Source organism: Protopterus annectens, chromosome 1.part2, assembly GCF_019279795.1.
Source record: "Protopterus annectens isolate FY-2018-M chromosome 1.part2, PAN1.0, whole genome shotgun sequence".
Lineage (NCBI taxonomy): Eukaryota > Metazoa > Chordata > Ceratodontiformes > Protopteridae > Protopterus > Protopterus annectens.
The window spans coordinates 529,581,490-529,599,465 of NC_056727.1; the positions used below are offsets into that span (position 1 = coordinate 529,581,490).

General features: G+C 38.8%; 1 protein-coding gene across 4 annotated transcripts in view; it reads left to right on the forward strand.

Annotated features, from left to right (window-relative positions):
- The window catches only part of DHX57 (DExH-box helicase 57), a 2,066,546-nt gene that overhangs the window by 1,620,300 nt on the left and 428,270 nt on the right, over positions 1-17,976 (forward strand). For all 4 annotated transcript variants that reach the window (XM_044057412.1, XM_044057439.1, XM_044057430.1 and 1 more), the window contains one exon: positions 4,623-4,718. In XM_044057412.1, coding sequence (XP_043913347.1) covers positions 4,623-4,718 — 96 coding nt within the window. The remainder of the gene's footprint in view (positions 1-4,622; positions 4,719-17,976) is intronic.

The window sequence follows — 17,976 nt, forward strand, 5'->3', positions numbered from 1 at the left end:
ATAATTCAATTTATGGAGCTCAGATGTTCTGGATTGTCAAGTTAAGAGTGATAGTCTGATGGATTTAGGTTTATCTATCAGATTAGGAATGATTTTCATTCCATGGCAAGTGCAGATCTTAGTTTTGTTAACATTTATTAATTTAAATTTGTCATTTCACAAAAACATTTTTAGTATGCCTGACCAAAACATTACTTTATTGGTAAGCACTCAACGTATAAAAGTGATAATTTCCTTTAAAAGCTCAAACATATACTTTATGGTTATCAGAGGAAAATGTTTAATAGTCACAATAAAACAAAAAATACATAAATAACCTAAGATGGATTTAACTTTATTATCTTTAAATACCAATGGCTTAAACAATCATAGCAAGAGATCAAATCTACTGAAATATTTAAAACTAAACAAAGCACAAATTGTCTTCCTTCAAGAAACTCATTTAAAAACAAATGACAATTACAAATGGAATCCTAAGGAATATATGATATTGGTGCAATCCACTTAAAAGACAAAGACAGAAGGGGTAACAATTTTATGGAAAACAAATGTGATTAACCCAGAAATAATTTATAAGTATGAAGATAAAGAATGCCTTATGGTATTGGGAATAGTTAAATATAATAACAGAATATGGACCCTAGCCAGTCTATACTGGTTCCCAGGCATTGGATCAGGAACTGTTCAAAACACTTGAATTTCATTTCCAATAATTATGAAGGCAACTTAATATTAGGAGGAGATTTTAACTGTATATTTGATATTTCTGAAACTACAAATAAAAGACCACTGTGTACATCTGCTGAATCAAAAGCTTTTAAATAAATGGGTAGAATAATTTCATCTTGTAGCTACTTTCAGATTTAAAGAAGATAAATCTTTGTTGTTTTCCCATCAAGATCACAGATTTGGTACCCAAACTAGAATAGATAAAATGTTTGCTGCCCAGGACTTACACTCTAAAATCATTAATTTCTCAATCACTCCCTGCCCCTTTTCAGACCATAATTCATTGATACTAAAACTTCAAAATGGGTACAAACCATTAATCTTTAACTCCAGAATTCCAGCACATATAACTAAAATTAGAGAGGTCAAACCCTGGTTATTATCTGAATTACAGTTCTTCTTAGATAATTACACCACATAGATAAATACAATAATGATATGGGACTCATTAAAAGCTTACATATATGGTAAAACCCTAACTTGGTATAAAAAAATCAGAGAGTGGGATTCTGAATTATTATATCTACAATCCAAACGTTTGCCAGTAAAAGCTGGAAAAATTCAAAATCATTTGTGAAAAAGAAAGTAGAAGTATTAAATAGTAAATACAACAACATTCTAATGCATAAAACTTGTTTAGCTTTAGGAAAACTAAAAATTAATACCTTGGCCACTTCTCCCAAATATCTACATAATTTAGCCACAAGAATCAAAATACAGTCAAAAGCTATTAACATTTAAATATCTTCCATGAAAAGAAAGGAAAAATTCTTGGATATAGGTGACATTCTTGATGCCCATAGAAATCACTATATGGAACATTTCCAAAAAGAAAATATACATATTGATCAATTAAATCTAGATGAAAAATGTTCTAATATAAAAAAACAAAAAATTAAAACTACATCTGCAAGCACCCATATCCTACAAAGAAATTACAGATACAATAAAATAGGGTAAAAATAATAAAGCTGCAGGTATAGATGGCATAATTATGGAAATATATAAACTTTTTCCTTCAAATATACTATCCCTCTTCCATAAAACTCTATTAGAAACTCAGTCACAAGCTTTAATACCACCCTTTTGGAGCTATTCCTTAATCACACCAATCCTAAAGGAAAACAAATCCCCAAACCTCTATACCTCATATAGACCTATATCATTATTAAATAATGACTATAAGATATTTATGACAATATTAACTAACAGAATGAAAATACAAGTATCCAAAACAATAAATAATGATCAAACTGGATTTATATATCATAGACACACACATGACCATATTAAAAGGATAATGTGTGTATACATTATATTAAGAAAATAAAGAAACACTCATAATTGGCTTAGATATAGAGAAAACCTTTGATTCCCTAAATTGGGACTATTTATTCAAAATTCTGGTGTTATTTAAATTTCCTCCTTTCTTTGTTCATCTACTAAAGAATATATATACAAATAATTTAGCATATGTTAAGCTAGGTCCTTTCACCTCTGAATCTATACATATAACAAAGGGTACTAAACAAAGATGTCCCATGTTACCGATTCCATTTGCTTTGGCTATTGAAATATTGGCAGATTCAATACGTAACAATACAAAAATCAAAGGAGTAGATGTTTATGAACAATACAATTGTAAAGTTATGCTCTTTGCTGATGACATATTATTAACATTATCCAATACAAAAGAGACATTAGAAGAATGAGATATTTTAAATGACACCTTTTACAGACTTCAGGACTCCATTTCAATAAATCAAAATCAAAATTTTTATTTTTAAATAAAAAAAAAAGAATTGCAGACGAAGGGCAATCACATTATAGGGAAACAAGAATCTACTTTAAAATAGCTAGGAATTGAGTTATGCAAGGATAATAATGAATTAGTCTCAGAAAACTACAGTAATGTCATCAGTACAATTAAAATCTCTGTGGAAAAGTGGAACAAAATAATAATAGCATTTGAAGATAGACTACAGTTAATAAAAATGTTTTTTACTACCCAAGATTCTATATATAGCTTTGGCAATACAACTGTTACCAGAAAGGAATATACTCAAGAAATAAGCTCATGCCTAATAAAATTTTTATGGTTTCCCAAAAGAAACAGAATAGCTTTAATACATTATATCAGACCATGGAAACACAGAGGATTAAACTTTCCTGATATAGAAATATATATAAAAGCATCAATATCTAAAACAATCTCGGATTGGATAAGTCCAAATTATTCTGCAAATTGGAAAGAATTACTAACTGTTATATCAATAAATTAATTTGATTTACAAAAACAATTTCAAATAACAGATAAAACCAATTTGCCATGGCACATATCATGCATTAGTATGCAATATAACTTTACTAAGCCCACTAAAACTCGTATGATTAATTATTACATTGACTCATTTAGGAAAATTATTAATGCAAATATAGATTTAAAAATCTGGTTTGATATTTTACCACCATTCATAGTTACAAAAAATTCACATAAAATATACAGAGAAATAATTCATCCCTGGGAACAGAAAATATGTGTTTGTTGGTTTCAGTGCATCAAAGAACTAAAAGTTCTGGATATGCAAACAATGGAAACAACATACAAAATTCCACAACAAGATTGGCTAACTATGCAAAGCATTTTGACGTATTTACAAGATTTATGCAGAATAATTAGTAATTCTTCATTTAAAGAAATACCTAAACTTACGAAATACCTATATGAAGTCATATATAAATGATTATGACATGTGAGATAGTATTTTGAAATTTTACAATATGTTGATAAATTATAAAACAACACCCAAATCCTTATATTGGAATTATATAACAAAATGACAATCATTACAGCTAACTGAAGCAATTAAATCAAATATTTTATTATCAATAAAACATACATCCTTTACACAATACTGGAAAGTTTTTTAATTGGAAATGCTTGCACAGAGCATTCTTAACTCCAGATAGAATTACTAAAGTTAATTCTTCCACAAAGGGAATACGTTCGGGATATGAGCAAATACACAATGCAGATTAGAATCACATTTTTTCCGACTGTGTTAAAATTAAGCCATTTTGGAATGGCATTAAAACTTTTTACAAGCTTTAGTTAATGAATTGTTTACCTTATCTAAAGCTCTAGTATTATTAAATGTGTACGAAGGTCCTCATTTGAATGAGTCAAATATGTATCTAGTTTGGACAATACTTGCAATCTCAAGGAAGTGTATAACAAGAATAGGGAATACAAACACAATACCAACTTTGGAAGACTTCTACAGCCTACTGAAGACCACAGCATTGTTGGAAATTAAAATGAAAGAATTAAAGATTCATCCTAAGCCATTTATAAACAATCCATGAAAAAAGTCTTATCATTGATTGACACTTTACAATAACTGAACATATGCACTCTAATAATTGGATTGTTATATCTATAAAGTAATTGTATATATTGAGCTGTAGTGTCAGGCTGATGTAAATAGTGTACATAGTAATTTAAGATGTTATATACAAATAACATGAAATTTATTCAACTGTATTTGAAAAATAAAAAAAAATTGAGAAAAAAAATAAGTATTTAGTTCGCTTTCAGACTGTTTTACTTTCTTTTAGTAATTTAACAAATGCATTTTGCTATGTAATTTATTGACTGTAAGCATTTCTATCCAGAATAGCTGTAACAATTGTATTTTGACATATCACCAAGACATTACATCAGCTTCAGGTCTGATAATCTAAGACCCCCTTATTGTAATTTGAAAGAGCGGTTACATTTATATTTTTTAATTACTGAATGATCAAATGAATGAATACTTCACATTTTCATTATGATTAGAATCTGTTGTACTCAGCATACACAATGTAACTTGTATCTGAACTTAAATTAGGTTTCCCCATGGGATAAACGGGATGAAGCTAATGAAAAAAAGCTGGAATTTGCTACAGCAAACAGTGATCATCTGACTTTTCTCCAGGCTTATAAGGTAGGAAACTATCTATAATGGTACATTTTCTGTGTAGATTAAAAGCAATGACATCCCATAATAAAAGTATAATGAAACCTTTACTTTAGAACAAGAATTTTAGTAAATGAAAGCTATGAGTACTCACCATAATGGTGAGTGTGAGAAGATCTCTGGATGAATTATTTATTTATTTGTCATTTAACTTGGGTTAGTTCAACTGAGCCAAAGAGGACCATTTTCAGTGGACACCCAAGGAGAAAGGCTCCAAGTATACTACTAACAAGCTTATTAACAGTAAGGAGCGACACTGCAGGCATTAGGACCACCTGACACATGAAACTTTCCTGAAAATCCAGATTCCATCCATTTTTCCTATAACACAATGCCTAAGTGAAAAGTGTAGTTTTGGACCAAGTAAATAATGCATAATGAGAAAGAAGACAGGGGGTGGAGGGCAGAATTCTTCCTGCAGCCAGACCTCTTCTGATAAAGCCATCAACTTTTTCATCTGATTTCAAAGATATTTGCTTGTTTGAATTTCATCTGTTTTCTAAAATGATTTCTGATAAACCACTGTAATAAAGTTTGAGTTGAGGTTAACAATTAGGACAGATCCCTTGGGAGGCTTCCCTATAGGGACATGCCACTGACAGCTGCTGCCCAGAAAAAAGACATGGACCTAGATGTCGCATCCATCTCGTAATGTTATGCGGTTTCTGTTCCCGGGTCCATGGCTGAAAAGTGTCAGTTGACCAGCCTGCTTTGCAGGCTAACAAATAAATAAATACAAACTTGATAACCATATTCATGGATAACCAGCAGTCACAAATGTTGCACCCAAGGATGTATTATGGGAGGAAGTGGTGAATTTAGGGACAGAGGCCATCACCTAGGCAGCCATCAAGTTTTTTTTTTTTCTTTTATGGCGCAACACCCTTCCTCTGGCAACTGATATATGCAGTCATGCTCACAAAGGCCCTACTGTCATTCCTGGTATGCAGTCACTCACACTCATTACTTCATGAATGAGGCTTGACAGAAGTATGTACACATACCCACTGCTATGTACCCGTTCATTAGGTGCCAACATTATAATGGACTGGAATGTCTTCCTCCCACCAAGATGGGAAACTTGACTTCAGTTGCTTGACCCCACACACACTCACAAGTTCTTCCATCTCCTGGGTTGATCTTCAGTCAGCTGTAAGGGCTTTATATCTGTGTGCAACAGAGCTTGATAAACCATCTGGTTTTAAAATTATCTAATTGGCATAGTGTACCATGAAATGTTTTCTTTGGAAAAAAAAACAGGTATATAGGAGTCATGGAAAAGTCTTGTATGTCAAAGTTTGCATAGCTGAAGTAATCACCTCTCCCAAGACAAGATCTTTGATGTCTACTGAAGTGTCTATCTCAGAGTGATGGGGGAGCATGAACTTCTTTTCACTGAAATAAATATACCAAGGAATTTAACAGGCTCTCTTACTAGAGGTCAGATAAAAAGTATACCATGGTGAAAGGCATTGCAGAGCTTTGTAAGTGTTGTCAAAGGTCTGGGGTATTGATCTGTATAATGTTTAGAAATAGCAGCCAAATGGAAAAATAGCTGATGCCAACATCAAGGATCCGAGAAAGGTACTGAAAGGCAAGAGATGCAGATGGTGAGGAAATAGTCCTTGTCATAAGCAGATGTCAAAGAGAAAAATATTTTCCATTTGTCTTTATAATCCTCCTGAGCTGAAAATCATTGAGAAGCTATCATTGTTGTTAACATTCTGTCTTAGAACACCTGGAACCTGGTGAGTAATGGAACTGGAGCAGCAAACTCAGCAATATAAGGGAGATTATGCAAATGTGCATGGGATTTTCTGGAGGGTTAAGACAAAAGATGTGCTAAAACAGGGCAACTAGAAGAAATTCTTGTAGCATAGGGAAGCAAATCTGCCTAGGCAAATTAAGTATCACTAATGACTTGGATTTGTTAGCCTTGATAAGTAGCACTAATGACTTGGATTTGTTAGCCTTGAGAAGAAATGTTATTCTCAGAATAAAAAAGGCGCAGAGCAGACCTGTTAGCCAGATATGTATCTCCACCCACTTGTTCTTGTCAGTGGGGGAAGAAATCAGACAGAAGAACTTCAACAGTTTGTTAGTGGTGAACTCAAATGTCCCAAACGGAATGATCCACTTCCTAAAATTATCTAATCTGTAAAAGAATTGAGGGGACCATCCAATGGGTATCAAGACATACCTGCTCAGTCTAGTAGACAACTTGTCTCTGAAATGTGTACTGCAGGTAAACAATATTGTTTATCTTGTAAAGAGCTCAATCTGAGACTCATATGACCTCTCTGTACCTTTCTGCTTGTTGAAATACTGTAAACTGACATGGCTGTCTGATTGAAATGATATGTAGCCAGGTAAAATCCACACCTGCAAAGCTTGGTGGAAAAGGAGAATTGTTCTGGCGTCAAGTGCATTAATGTAAAATTTCAGTTCTTTTGTAGAACAATGTCCTTATGCCTGTGTCACATAGCCATGGCAGTAATCTCCCAATCCCAGTCAGGACACATCTGTTGTAATATTTTGGGGTGGTAGATCCTGAAAGGTTTTATCCACCAAAGGTCTGATTGGAAATCTTTAGTAACTTGGGTGTCTTTTGCTTGATGCAGAAATATTTATCATGGACTCCAGGATGTCTGAGTACTGAAGCCAAAAAAAAACTCCGATGGTTCAGTTTAGCATCCTGATGGGGAGCTCTGCATATTCATCATCCGAGTCACAGTTGTTAACAGCTCTTGAGCCTTGTCGTAAAGGCTGGCCAGAGCTTGTTCACTAGACAGAAAAAGGAATATGGAGAGGATGTCTAAGATTCTGGCAGGGAAAATTCTCAACATGTCTTGGTATCAAGGGAAAACCCTACAAAAGTCAAGAGCTTGTTGATGTTAGGCAAAATTATGCATAATTCACAGTGATTCATGTGGGACTGAAGGACGTGGAACAGAAATTCCCAATGTAGACTATTTCTGACATTGCTCTAGGCGCCAGCCTTAAAAAAAGGGAATCAGTTTTACCCTTATAGGTGGCTACTACATATTTGTGAAAATTTGGAGGCAGAAGTTAGCTATAAGGATAGAGTTCTAAATGGATAATGTCTGGTTCCTTTTCCAGAATTAAAGAATCATCTTGACCACTTCCTGATCTTTATGTGCAAGTAAAGATCTTGAAGATCTTAGGAAAGCATTCAGTCTCCCTATGAAAGCAGAGGAGAGATGGACGGGTGACCCTGCCAAGGACTGTTTTGAAAAGAAGGTGATGAGGTCACTTAGATCTAATCATGGTCTTAGATTCCTCATCATAATCTAATCGTGGTCTTAGATTCCTCATCATTTTAGAACTAAAAGTATTTAGAATAGCATCAACATCCTTGATGGTCTTGCAGAACCTTCTCAGTGGATCTTTTTTTGAGCATGTGCAATGAGGTAGGATGTTAAGAATACTTAAAGGGCAGATTTGCTTACTGGTTTCTTCTGATCAAGCAAATATAAAGTAACACCTTCCTAAACATCTGACAATGGGATAGACAAGAGTGGTGGAGTGGAAAAGAGTTTTACATGATAACTTTTGACTTTCATTTCCAATACTCACGCATCATTCATAATATTGAACCCAACTAGAACAGGATCATCTTCCCTGACTATCTCTGTCTGGGCACGCTGAGGGCTGTTATTATCCCGTTAATGAATGCTCAGAATGTCATAACTGGAAGGCTGCTGAGTTGGTTTAATTAGTGTTACAGTTGAGGACAAAGGAGAAGAAGAGGAGGGAGAAGATGAGAATTTTTTTCTTTTACTTTCTCCCTTTTCTACATGTTTGTGCATCTTTTGGAGTTAGTATATATTATAAATTTTGGGAATATGGAGGCTTGCTTCCACGTCAAGGGTGGTACAAGGGGGAATATTTTTGTGTATTGTATGACCATGAGAGTGTCGCTGTTTTGAGTTGATATCTCCCAAGGTTTTAGATATTTTAGATTTACTTAATCACATGCTGCTTAAATGAGATGCGATTATTATTCACAGTGAATTCAGGTGGCTGGATTTGGAGTGTGGAGTGCAGCTGGTGACTCTAAGTTTTCAAGTAGTCATATTGAAATGATAAGAACATCTACCACTGGATCACTGTCCTTGTTGAAAAAAGTCTAGGAACTCTTCCTGATTTCTTGTAGTTCCTGCTATTAGACTTACTTGTTTCATAGCAGGAACTACAAGAAATAAGGAAGAGTTCCTAGACTCCTTTGTGTCTGAGTGAAGGTATTTTGTGGCAAGAAGTGTGAATTTTCACACCCTAGCCATAAGTGTTTGCCCTTTTTCCTTAATAGATTTAAATAATGTATTGATTTTTGCATCAAAATGTGCCCCTACAAAGAATACATTTGTAAATGAGACTCTGATGTCTCTGCACATGCTGTATGGGGCAGCCAGGAGTGTCAGTATGTGGCTATTCATGATCCTGCCATCCTGACTAACCCATGTGGTGTGTTATACATTATGTGGACCATCAGGTTGCCTGTCATTCAAGATGTGATAGGCTGGGCCTTGAGATTTTCTTTGATGTTACCATCAGACATATCTTTGGTACTTACTCCAAGAAGCCTGTCTGAAAAATGTAGCATTTGAGTCAGGCATTTTATCATTTTCTTGGTTAAGTGTCTGACACAAATGTTTACATTGCCAGCCTGTCCAGATCTGACCGGAGTGAGTCTGTTACCGGAGCATCCAGTATGATCTGTTCTGTTCTGTTCAGCATAAGTCCCATTGACCACAACTTTTTACTATCTTGCTACTACACAAGGAAACAAAAGGTTTGGCTAGGTGTGGTGAGACGATGTGTTCCTGTCCCATAGTTGGGCTTAGGGTCCTTAACTGCATGTTTCACCTGTCCAAGTTCTGATCTGTCATGGTAGATAAGGCACTGGAGACCCTTGGTGACCTCCCATTGTCAGGGCTCAAGGATGATTTCCTTCAGAGATTGCTTGTGCTTTTTTTATGACTTCTAAGATGTGTTTCCAAGTTGGCAGCTTTTACTTTTTTCAAATTCTTTGTCTAGGACTGTTGAGTCGGGCATTCTCTTGCACAGAAGGGTACATGCCTGAGCCAGCATGGGCCTTTCTGTCCTCCCGTAAGGAAATCTGTGAAGCAATAAAAAACAGAAACACTATCCTAAATGCTTAGCTCCAGAAAGACGTGCTCTTTAGCTAGGCTTCCTAATATTTGTTTGATAATCTATCTGTTCGATAATCTGAGGAAAAAGAAAATTCTCAACCTTCTAGAAGACCATTATGCTCCGCCTCTACATACCTCCTTCTCTTCATTTTCTAAACTAGCAAAAACAGATGATCCGGGCCATCAGGCTGATAAAAAAAACAATAGTTTAATAAAATGCAGTAGGTTAGCACTTTCAGGTTTAAAAAAAAACCTTTCTTCAGACATCATACAAAAGTTATGAACACCTTTTTAAAATACATAGCAACCAATCAAAGACTCAGTAAAAAGCCCTCCTCTTTTTTAAAACAGGCTTAATAGGAATGACACCATTCAAGCCAGGTGCTCTATCAGCACCCAGATGAATTATCCATCTAGTTTCACTACATTCTGTTATAATTCTCAAATCACCCCCCCCCCCCCCCCGGTTGGATGAATAACCTGCAAAACCATAAAAGAAAATACATGCCCAGGGTACTGCTTTACATGCTGATACAGGGCATTATGTATACTGGCTGTACGTATAGCTGACATATGTTGTAACACCCTGTCTTTCAACCTACAGTTCATTTTGCCGACATAAAATGAACAGCATTGCATACAGTCAGCCAAGTATATAATATTGCTGGTCAAACAGTCAGCATATTGTTTCAGTGAATAGCTCTTTCCAGACAGTGGCTAGATAAATGTGTTGTTATGTCTAATATATTGACAAATTTTGCAATGTCTACAGGGGAATGTCCCTTGTCATCCCATGACAGGTTTCCTAGCCCCCTGTTGGTCTGTACCGTGCAAATCCTTGAAATTCTTACTACATTTAAAACAAAGTGTGGGTTCCTGAGTTATTAATGCCTTCACTCTGTCATCTGTCAACAGAATTTTCCAGTTTTGATGAATAATGTCACATATGCCTCCCACATTATTACTATAATTCAAAGTAACTCGTAGGGGCTGCCTACTTATATCAGTCTCCCTGTCATGCACCTGTACATTTCCAGAAATCCAAGGATCTGAAGTTGTTCTATCTCGCCGTTCATTCTTACTGATGGGTTCAGAGCCGATCTTCTACAAAACTCGAGGTCTTCAAATAGCTTGAGGCCAAGTCCCTATCCCATGATGCACCTAGAGTTACCTCAGATCTAGTTTGCTATTGCAACAGACTGGAGGTTCTCACTAGCTCGGGCCAGTAAAACCTTATTTTTACAAATATTTCTTATTGTTATTGAAAATTTTAACTAAATAGTAGTTTTTAGATACTTTTATAAGCTCTTATAGCTTATTAGTGTATTTAGCTTAATAGTGTATTTCCCTTTCCCTGGTGGTGTGCTTTCTTATACATTTCTAGTTGGCCTCTTTTTTTCTAGACCTAGTTTAGTGTGTCTTATCAGTGACCTCTCTGTCACTGTTTTCTTGTCTTTATACTTAGTGTGTGCTTAGTTTTTTGTCGCAGTTTATAAAAAAAAAATTAGATAAGGTTTATTTATTAGAGTGTGCTTAGCTTAGAATATTTAGATAAGGTTTAGTGTGTGCTTGATATAGCAGCTATCTTTATCTCTATAGTATAGTCTGCTTAGCATTTAAAATTGTGTGCTTTAGACAGAGTTTTCTGTCACAGTTAATATTATCTCTCTCTAGATAAATGCTTGTTGTGTGTGTGACTTTAGCTTGATTTGTCTAAAGGCTTTTGATTGTTGGTCACTGTTCAAATTTTTTATAGTGTTAGTTTGACAGTAATTCTGTTTAATTCTATGTTTGGTACAGTATGGCTGATCAAGATAAACATCCCAAGTCAGGTTTTAAAAAAATGCCCCAAATGTGGCCAAAAAATGTCTGTCACTGACAGTCATGTCAATTGTGTGTATTGTTTAGGAGCATTACATTTACAGGATAGCTGCTCCATTTGCCATTCTTTCTCTTCCAGGGTTCTCCAGGAGAGATAGAGGAAGTTGATAGATAGAGGTTTGCTAAAACCCTCTTTTCAAGAAGCTTTGAGCGACCAAGATGGATCCAGCAAATCCTCAAAGTCTTCTGAGACAAAAAAAATCCAAAAAATCTTCGACATCTGCTCCACAGACATCGGAGCCAACTGTCTTGTCATTTCAGAGCCAGTCCCCAGTCCTGGAACCGGTATCCAAAATACCAAAGTCTCCTGTATTACAGTCGGTACCACCCTCGGTCCATTCCTCTCGGTCATCTATTAGCCTTTCTGATCTGGATGTGGATCGTGTGGTGCAGAAGCGGTTACAGGCACCAGCCTTTGCAAAAATGTTATCGGCTCTGACCCAGGTGGCTTTGGAGCCAAAGACCCGTATGCCAGCTACAACTCTTCCTCCTCCGAACCATACTAGTCCTTCGGAGCTGGAGGAGTCGGACTTGTTGATTGTGGAGCCTTCGGAGCTGATACCTGCTCTAGTGTCCTCTGCTCTGTTTACTCTGACATCCTTGATGCCAATAGAGGACTCTAGGAGCCGACACTCTCTGGTCGGGTCCGGGGAGGATAGTCAGACCGACTTGTCGGGTCCGAATCTGCCTCTCGAGGCTTTAGCTCGGATGAGCTCGGCTCCTACCTCAGGCTTGGAGCCCACTGTCCCAGTGCCGGAGGTATCAATGGTTTCCTTGGATCCGTTGGTCCCTTCGCATCGGAGCAGGGGTGCCTTCAAAGCCATGAGGAGAGTTATGTCTCCTAAGACATCCTCAACCTCAGGTCTGGCTTCTTCCTCGCCTAAAGCGCCTGTGTCTACTTCTGCTTCACAGATCCTGGCCAAGTGTAGAGACCCAGAGCCACAGAAAGCCCCATTGGGTGGCCCATGCTCTTCTGAGACCTCACCAGAAGCTCCCACTGATGAGATTCCCAGGAAGAGGGTTTGTAAGAGGAAACATCTAGACACCCCACAGGAGTCCATGACATCTGATACTGACTTGGATGAATCAGAACGGTCCCCACGGTCCCCCTCTGAGGATATCTTATTTGCTGAGAGATACTAGAAATCCTTAGGCAGAGGGGTGACTGGCAGTACAAAAACCCTACTGAAGATGAGTTGGTTCTCCTGAAGGCTTTCAGGTCTCAGCCCTCCACCTCTTGGATGTCTCTGCCATTCAATGAGCTGATGCAGCAGGCCTCATGAAGGGCATGAGAGTCTCCGGACACCATGGAGCCTGTCCCTAGGAGGCCTAATAAGTTTATCTCTGCTCCCCAAGACAAATCTTTTTTGACCAAAGGTGTGCCAGTTGATGCCATGGTGGTGGCGGCAGCCACCAAAAAGGAAATGTCAGAAACTTCCTCTTCTATCCATCCTCCTAACAGAGACTCCAGGATCATGGATAAATATGGGAAGCGCACTTTTAGTTCAGTGACTTTTGCACTCTGTTTGCTCAACTACTTAATCCATTTCACAAGACTGCAAAGGGATCTCCTTAAAGAGCTGGGAGATACTCTTCAGCATACAGTAGCTGCAGGAGCTTCAGACAAAGTTGCCTCCCAGCTTGCTGCCCCCAACTCCATTGTTAACTCGTCCATGCGCCTCATTTCTTATGCAGCTGATGGAATGAGTAGGGCAGCAGGTACAGGAATTGCTCTTAGGAGACACTCCTGGATGCGCTTATGTTCCTTCGCAGAGCCCTTTAAGTTATCTTTTGTGAATACCTCTTTTGATGGCTCATCTCTTTTTGGGCCCAAAGTCAAGGAAGCTTTGACCAGGTGTGAGCAGGAAGGAAAGACTCTGTCTGCCGTTGAAGTCCATTTTTCCACCCCTACCAGACCCTACCCCAAGGGTCAAAGGTGAGGGAAAATGTTCCGAAAAGCCCAAGGGGCCTTTCAGGACACATGTGGTGAACCCCCCCCCAGGGGCAGAGGAGGGGACAATAATGGAAGATGCCGCCCTAGCTGCAGAGGGGGTCCGCAAAACCAGGGCGACAGTGATCACTTCTTTGGGAAGCCCTACCAGCGCTCCTGAAAGGAGGCCCAACTGTCCTACTCTGGAGGCAGTCGGGGGTCGCTTATCCTTGTACCCAGATGCCTGGCTCAAAATAACAAATAACAACTGGGTACAAAGTATCATTTCCTTTCGCCACACCTCCTCCACTGACAAGGAAAATCCCGAACGTTCCACCCAGTTACAGGGAACAAGCAACAGTGGAGGTCCAAACATTGCTAAGAAAGAGTCATCCAACCAGTCCCACCAGACCAGACAGGATCTGGAAATACTCAAGATTCTTTTTAGTTCCAAAAAAGATAGGGGACTGGAGACCTATATTGGTCCTCAGCAGGCCAAACAAATCTGTCAGAAAAGAGAAGTTTTGGATGGTCATGCTTCAGTCGATACTTCCCTTCTTAGGGAAAGACAATTGGATGTGCTCGATAGATCTCCAGGATGCGTACTACCATATAAAAATGGCCAGACCATCCAGGGATCATTTGCGCTTCTGGCTGGGAGCCAATCATTACCAGTTTCAAGCCCTGCCCTTTGATCTCACTACAGCCCCCAGAGTGTTCACCAAATGTATGGCAGTGGTCGTGGCTCACCTGAGATATTTAGGATTCCAGGTGTTTCCGTACCTAGACGATTGACTCCTCACTGCCACCATCAGGCATCAACTCATTCATGCCAGGGAATCCACTCTGTCACTCTGCAGCCAGCTGAGCATTACAGTAAACTCAGAAAAATCTGCCTTGTCGCCATCGCAACATATCGTCTTTATCAGAGCAGAACTGGACACCACCACCACCACCATGCTAAGACTTCCAGTAGAAAGAGTCTTACTACTCCGTCAGCAGGTCCGTATTCTGAAATTCAAAAACAAGGCAGGTCCGCATTCTGATATTCAAAAACAAGGCTCCAGCATCAGAAGTTCTAAAGTTGTTAGGTATGATGGCAGCTGCAATTCTGGACATACCGGTGGGTCGTATGCACATGCAGATACTGCAATGGCTGTTGTTTACTCAATGGTCTTACCAAGAGCTTCCCATGTCTCACCTGATAATGATCACAAACTCCTGCAACAAAGATCTTCAGTGGTGGTTGACCTCACTTCATGTCACAATAGGACGTCCCTTTGTTTTACCCCCACCAGCAGCCACAGTGAACATGGAAGCCTCCCTGATAGGGTGTGGGGGGGGGGCATTTTCAGGGAAGGACAGCCCAAGGCCCATGGACTGATCAAGAGCCATATCTGCATATCAATGTCTTAGGGATGAGAGCAGTACTTTTGGCATTGCAGTACTTCCAAGACTCTCTTCCTCTGGGTACAATTGTGATTCAGACAGACAACATGTCAATGGTCTGGTACTTGAACAAACAAGGAGGAACCAGGTCATATCCCCTTTGTTGCGAGGCCGTAAGAGTATGGCAGTGGGCTATATTCACCCAGTGCTTTCTGTTAGCAGTGCACATCCTGGGAAAATCCAACATGATAGCAGACAAGCTAAGCGGAGTGATTTTATTGCCCCATGAGTGGTCCCTCAAGAAAGAAATAGCAGACAGGATATTCCCCAGGTGGGGCCAGCCTTGCTGCAACTTTTTCGCCAGTCATATGAACATGAAATGCAGAAGCTACTTTGCCCTGATTCCGGGAGAAGCCCCAAGGGATGCACTCATTCACGATTGGCCTCCTGGCCTCCACTATGCATTTCCACCAGTCCCGTTAATACCCAAGGTTCTACAGAAAGCAAAAACTCTGGGAAGGACCATCATTCTAATAGCCCCCTCATTGACCTCATCAGATTTGGTTCCCCTTCCTTCAACTTCATCTTTTGGAGAACCCTTGGATTTTGGACCCAGTTCCAGACCTTCTGCCACATTCATTGGGGGAACTTCATCCCTCTCTGCAGTCCCTGAAGCTGACAACTTGGCTGCTCCAATTCCCATCATAGCCAGGTTGCATAACCTTTCCAATGAGACTAAACAAATTCTCTTATCTTCTCACAAGTCCTCTACGAGGAAGCTATACCTTAGCAAATGGAAAACATGTTCTGTATGGGCCTCTAAAAACAATATTGATCCTTACCAAGCCCCTATGGCCTCTATTTTACAGTTCTTGACCATGATTTTCAACAGTGGAGCTGCAGCAGCAACTGTTTGGGTTCAACTTGCTGCCATTTCTAATTTTCATCTTGGATTCGAAGGATTGACTATTATGTCACACAAATTATCCAAAGCCTTTCTCAAAGGGACCTTTCATCTCAGACCACCTGTGAAATCTCCCTATTCTCCATGGAATATAAATGTTATGCTTTCCCGCATTATTCTTCCTCCATTTGAACCAGCTTCCTCATGTGACCTCAAATTTATATCATGGAAGACTATCTTCTTAGTAGCTATTACTTCTGTCCGCAGTGTGTCAGAGCTTCAAGCCTTGTCCATTAGACCTCCTTACTTGATCTTCCATTCTGACAGAGTCTCACTTCGAACAAACCCCTCCTTCTTGCCTAAAGTTTGCACTGAAACTAATCTTAACCAAATTATTGATTTGCCAGTTTTCTATCCCAATCACTCCAACAGTCTAGAATACATGCTGCACAAACTTGATGTTCACAGACAGCTCAGATTTTACTTGGATAGAACAAAAGATTTTAGGAAATTGGAACAGCTTTTTGTTTCCTTTTCAGACTCCAGGAAAGGTATGCCAGTGGCTAAAACAACTCTGTCTAAATGGTTATCTGATCGTATCACATTTGCTTATTCAGCTGCCAATATGCCCTTACAGCATAAAATTAAAGCTCACTCAACCAGAGCAGTTTCTACATCCTCTGCATTTTCTGCCAGACTTCCTATTGATAACATATGTGCAGCAGCCACTTGGTCAAGACCTCATACCTTTATCACTCATTACAAAGTTGACAGGGCCACCAGGGACAGGGCCTCCTTTGGATCCACTGTCCTGAAAAATATACTCCTGCGAGCCACTCAAGGTAGATGGTGCTGGGGACGCTACCCATCGGTAAGAACGAACGGCGAGATAGAACAACTTCACATAAAGAAGTTATGTACTTACCATAACATTCCATGTGAGTTGTTCATCTCGCCTTCATTCTTACATCCCTCCCTCCTATCCCCTCCTCGGCTTTTAGAAGAACGAGATGCTGGAACCATCCTGGTTGCTCAGCTCTTCTATACTTTCTCTTAGGGAGTGATAGAATGACATATGGTATTGTTATAAGCAGTAAATAAGATCTGAGGTAACTCTAGGTGCATCATGGGATAGGGACTTGGCCTCGAGCTATTTGAAGACCTCGAGCTGTGTAGTAGGCCGACTCGGAGCCAAAGGATTGGCTCCGAACCCATCAGTAAGAATGAAGACAAGATGAACAACTCACATGGAATGTTATGGTAAGTACAAGCACTTGTTTCCCCCCTTTCCTGTAACTAGTTTAGTCCAGATACAGATTCTTAGTTTTAGCACTTGAATTTGCTTATTCGTGATCAGCACTTGTTCAGAAATTGTAAACACTAATTTATTTATTTACATTTATTGACCGGGAATGTCCAACTGGACGCAGGTCCATTTTCAGCAGAGGCCCGGGGAGAAAAGCTTCACAAATTAAAATATTACAGACATAGTTACAGATGAAGAATCCTAGCAATTAAAATATTACAAACATAGTTATAGATGAAGAACATAGTACATTCAGTAGATAACTAGCATCTGTTCTATCCACAAAGTCATAGCAGATATTAACAATTGTTACAATAAGAAGTTACTGCCATATAATAAGTAGATGGGCATGGAAGTATCAGAGCTTGCTGTAATCAGAGGTAGTTTGTGGGGTGGAAGAGAGGTGGAGGGTAGATGGAGTGGAAGAAGTTAGAGGAGAGAGTTACAAGGGCATAGCCAGCATGTTTTTAGGTGCACTTTAAGTAAAGCTTTGAAGTGGGTGCATGATGGTAGAGAAGTTATTGTGGGGGGGGTCCATAATTTGGCTATAGCGCTGGAGAATAGTGCTTCTCCAGCAGTGTTACTGGCTCTAGTAACCTGTAATTGATTTTTATTGCTGGATCGTAGTGGTCTGATGGTGA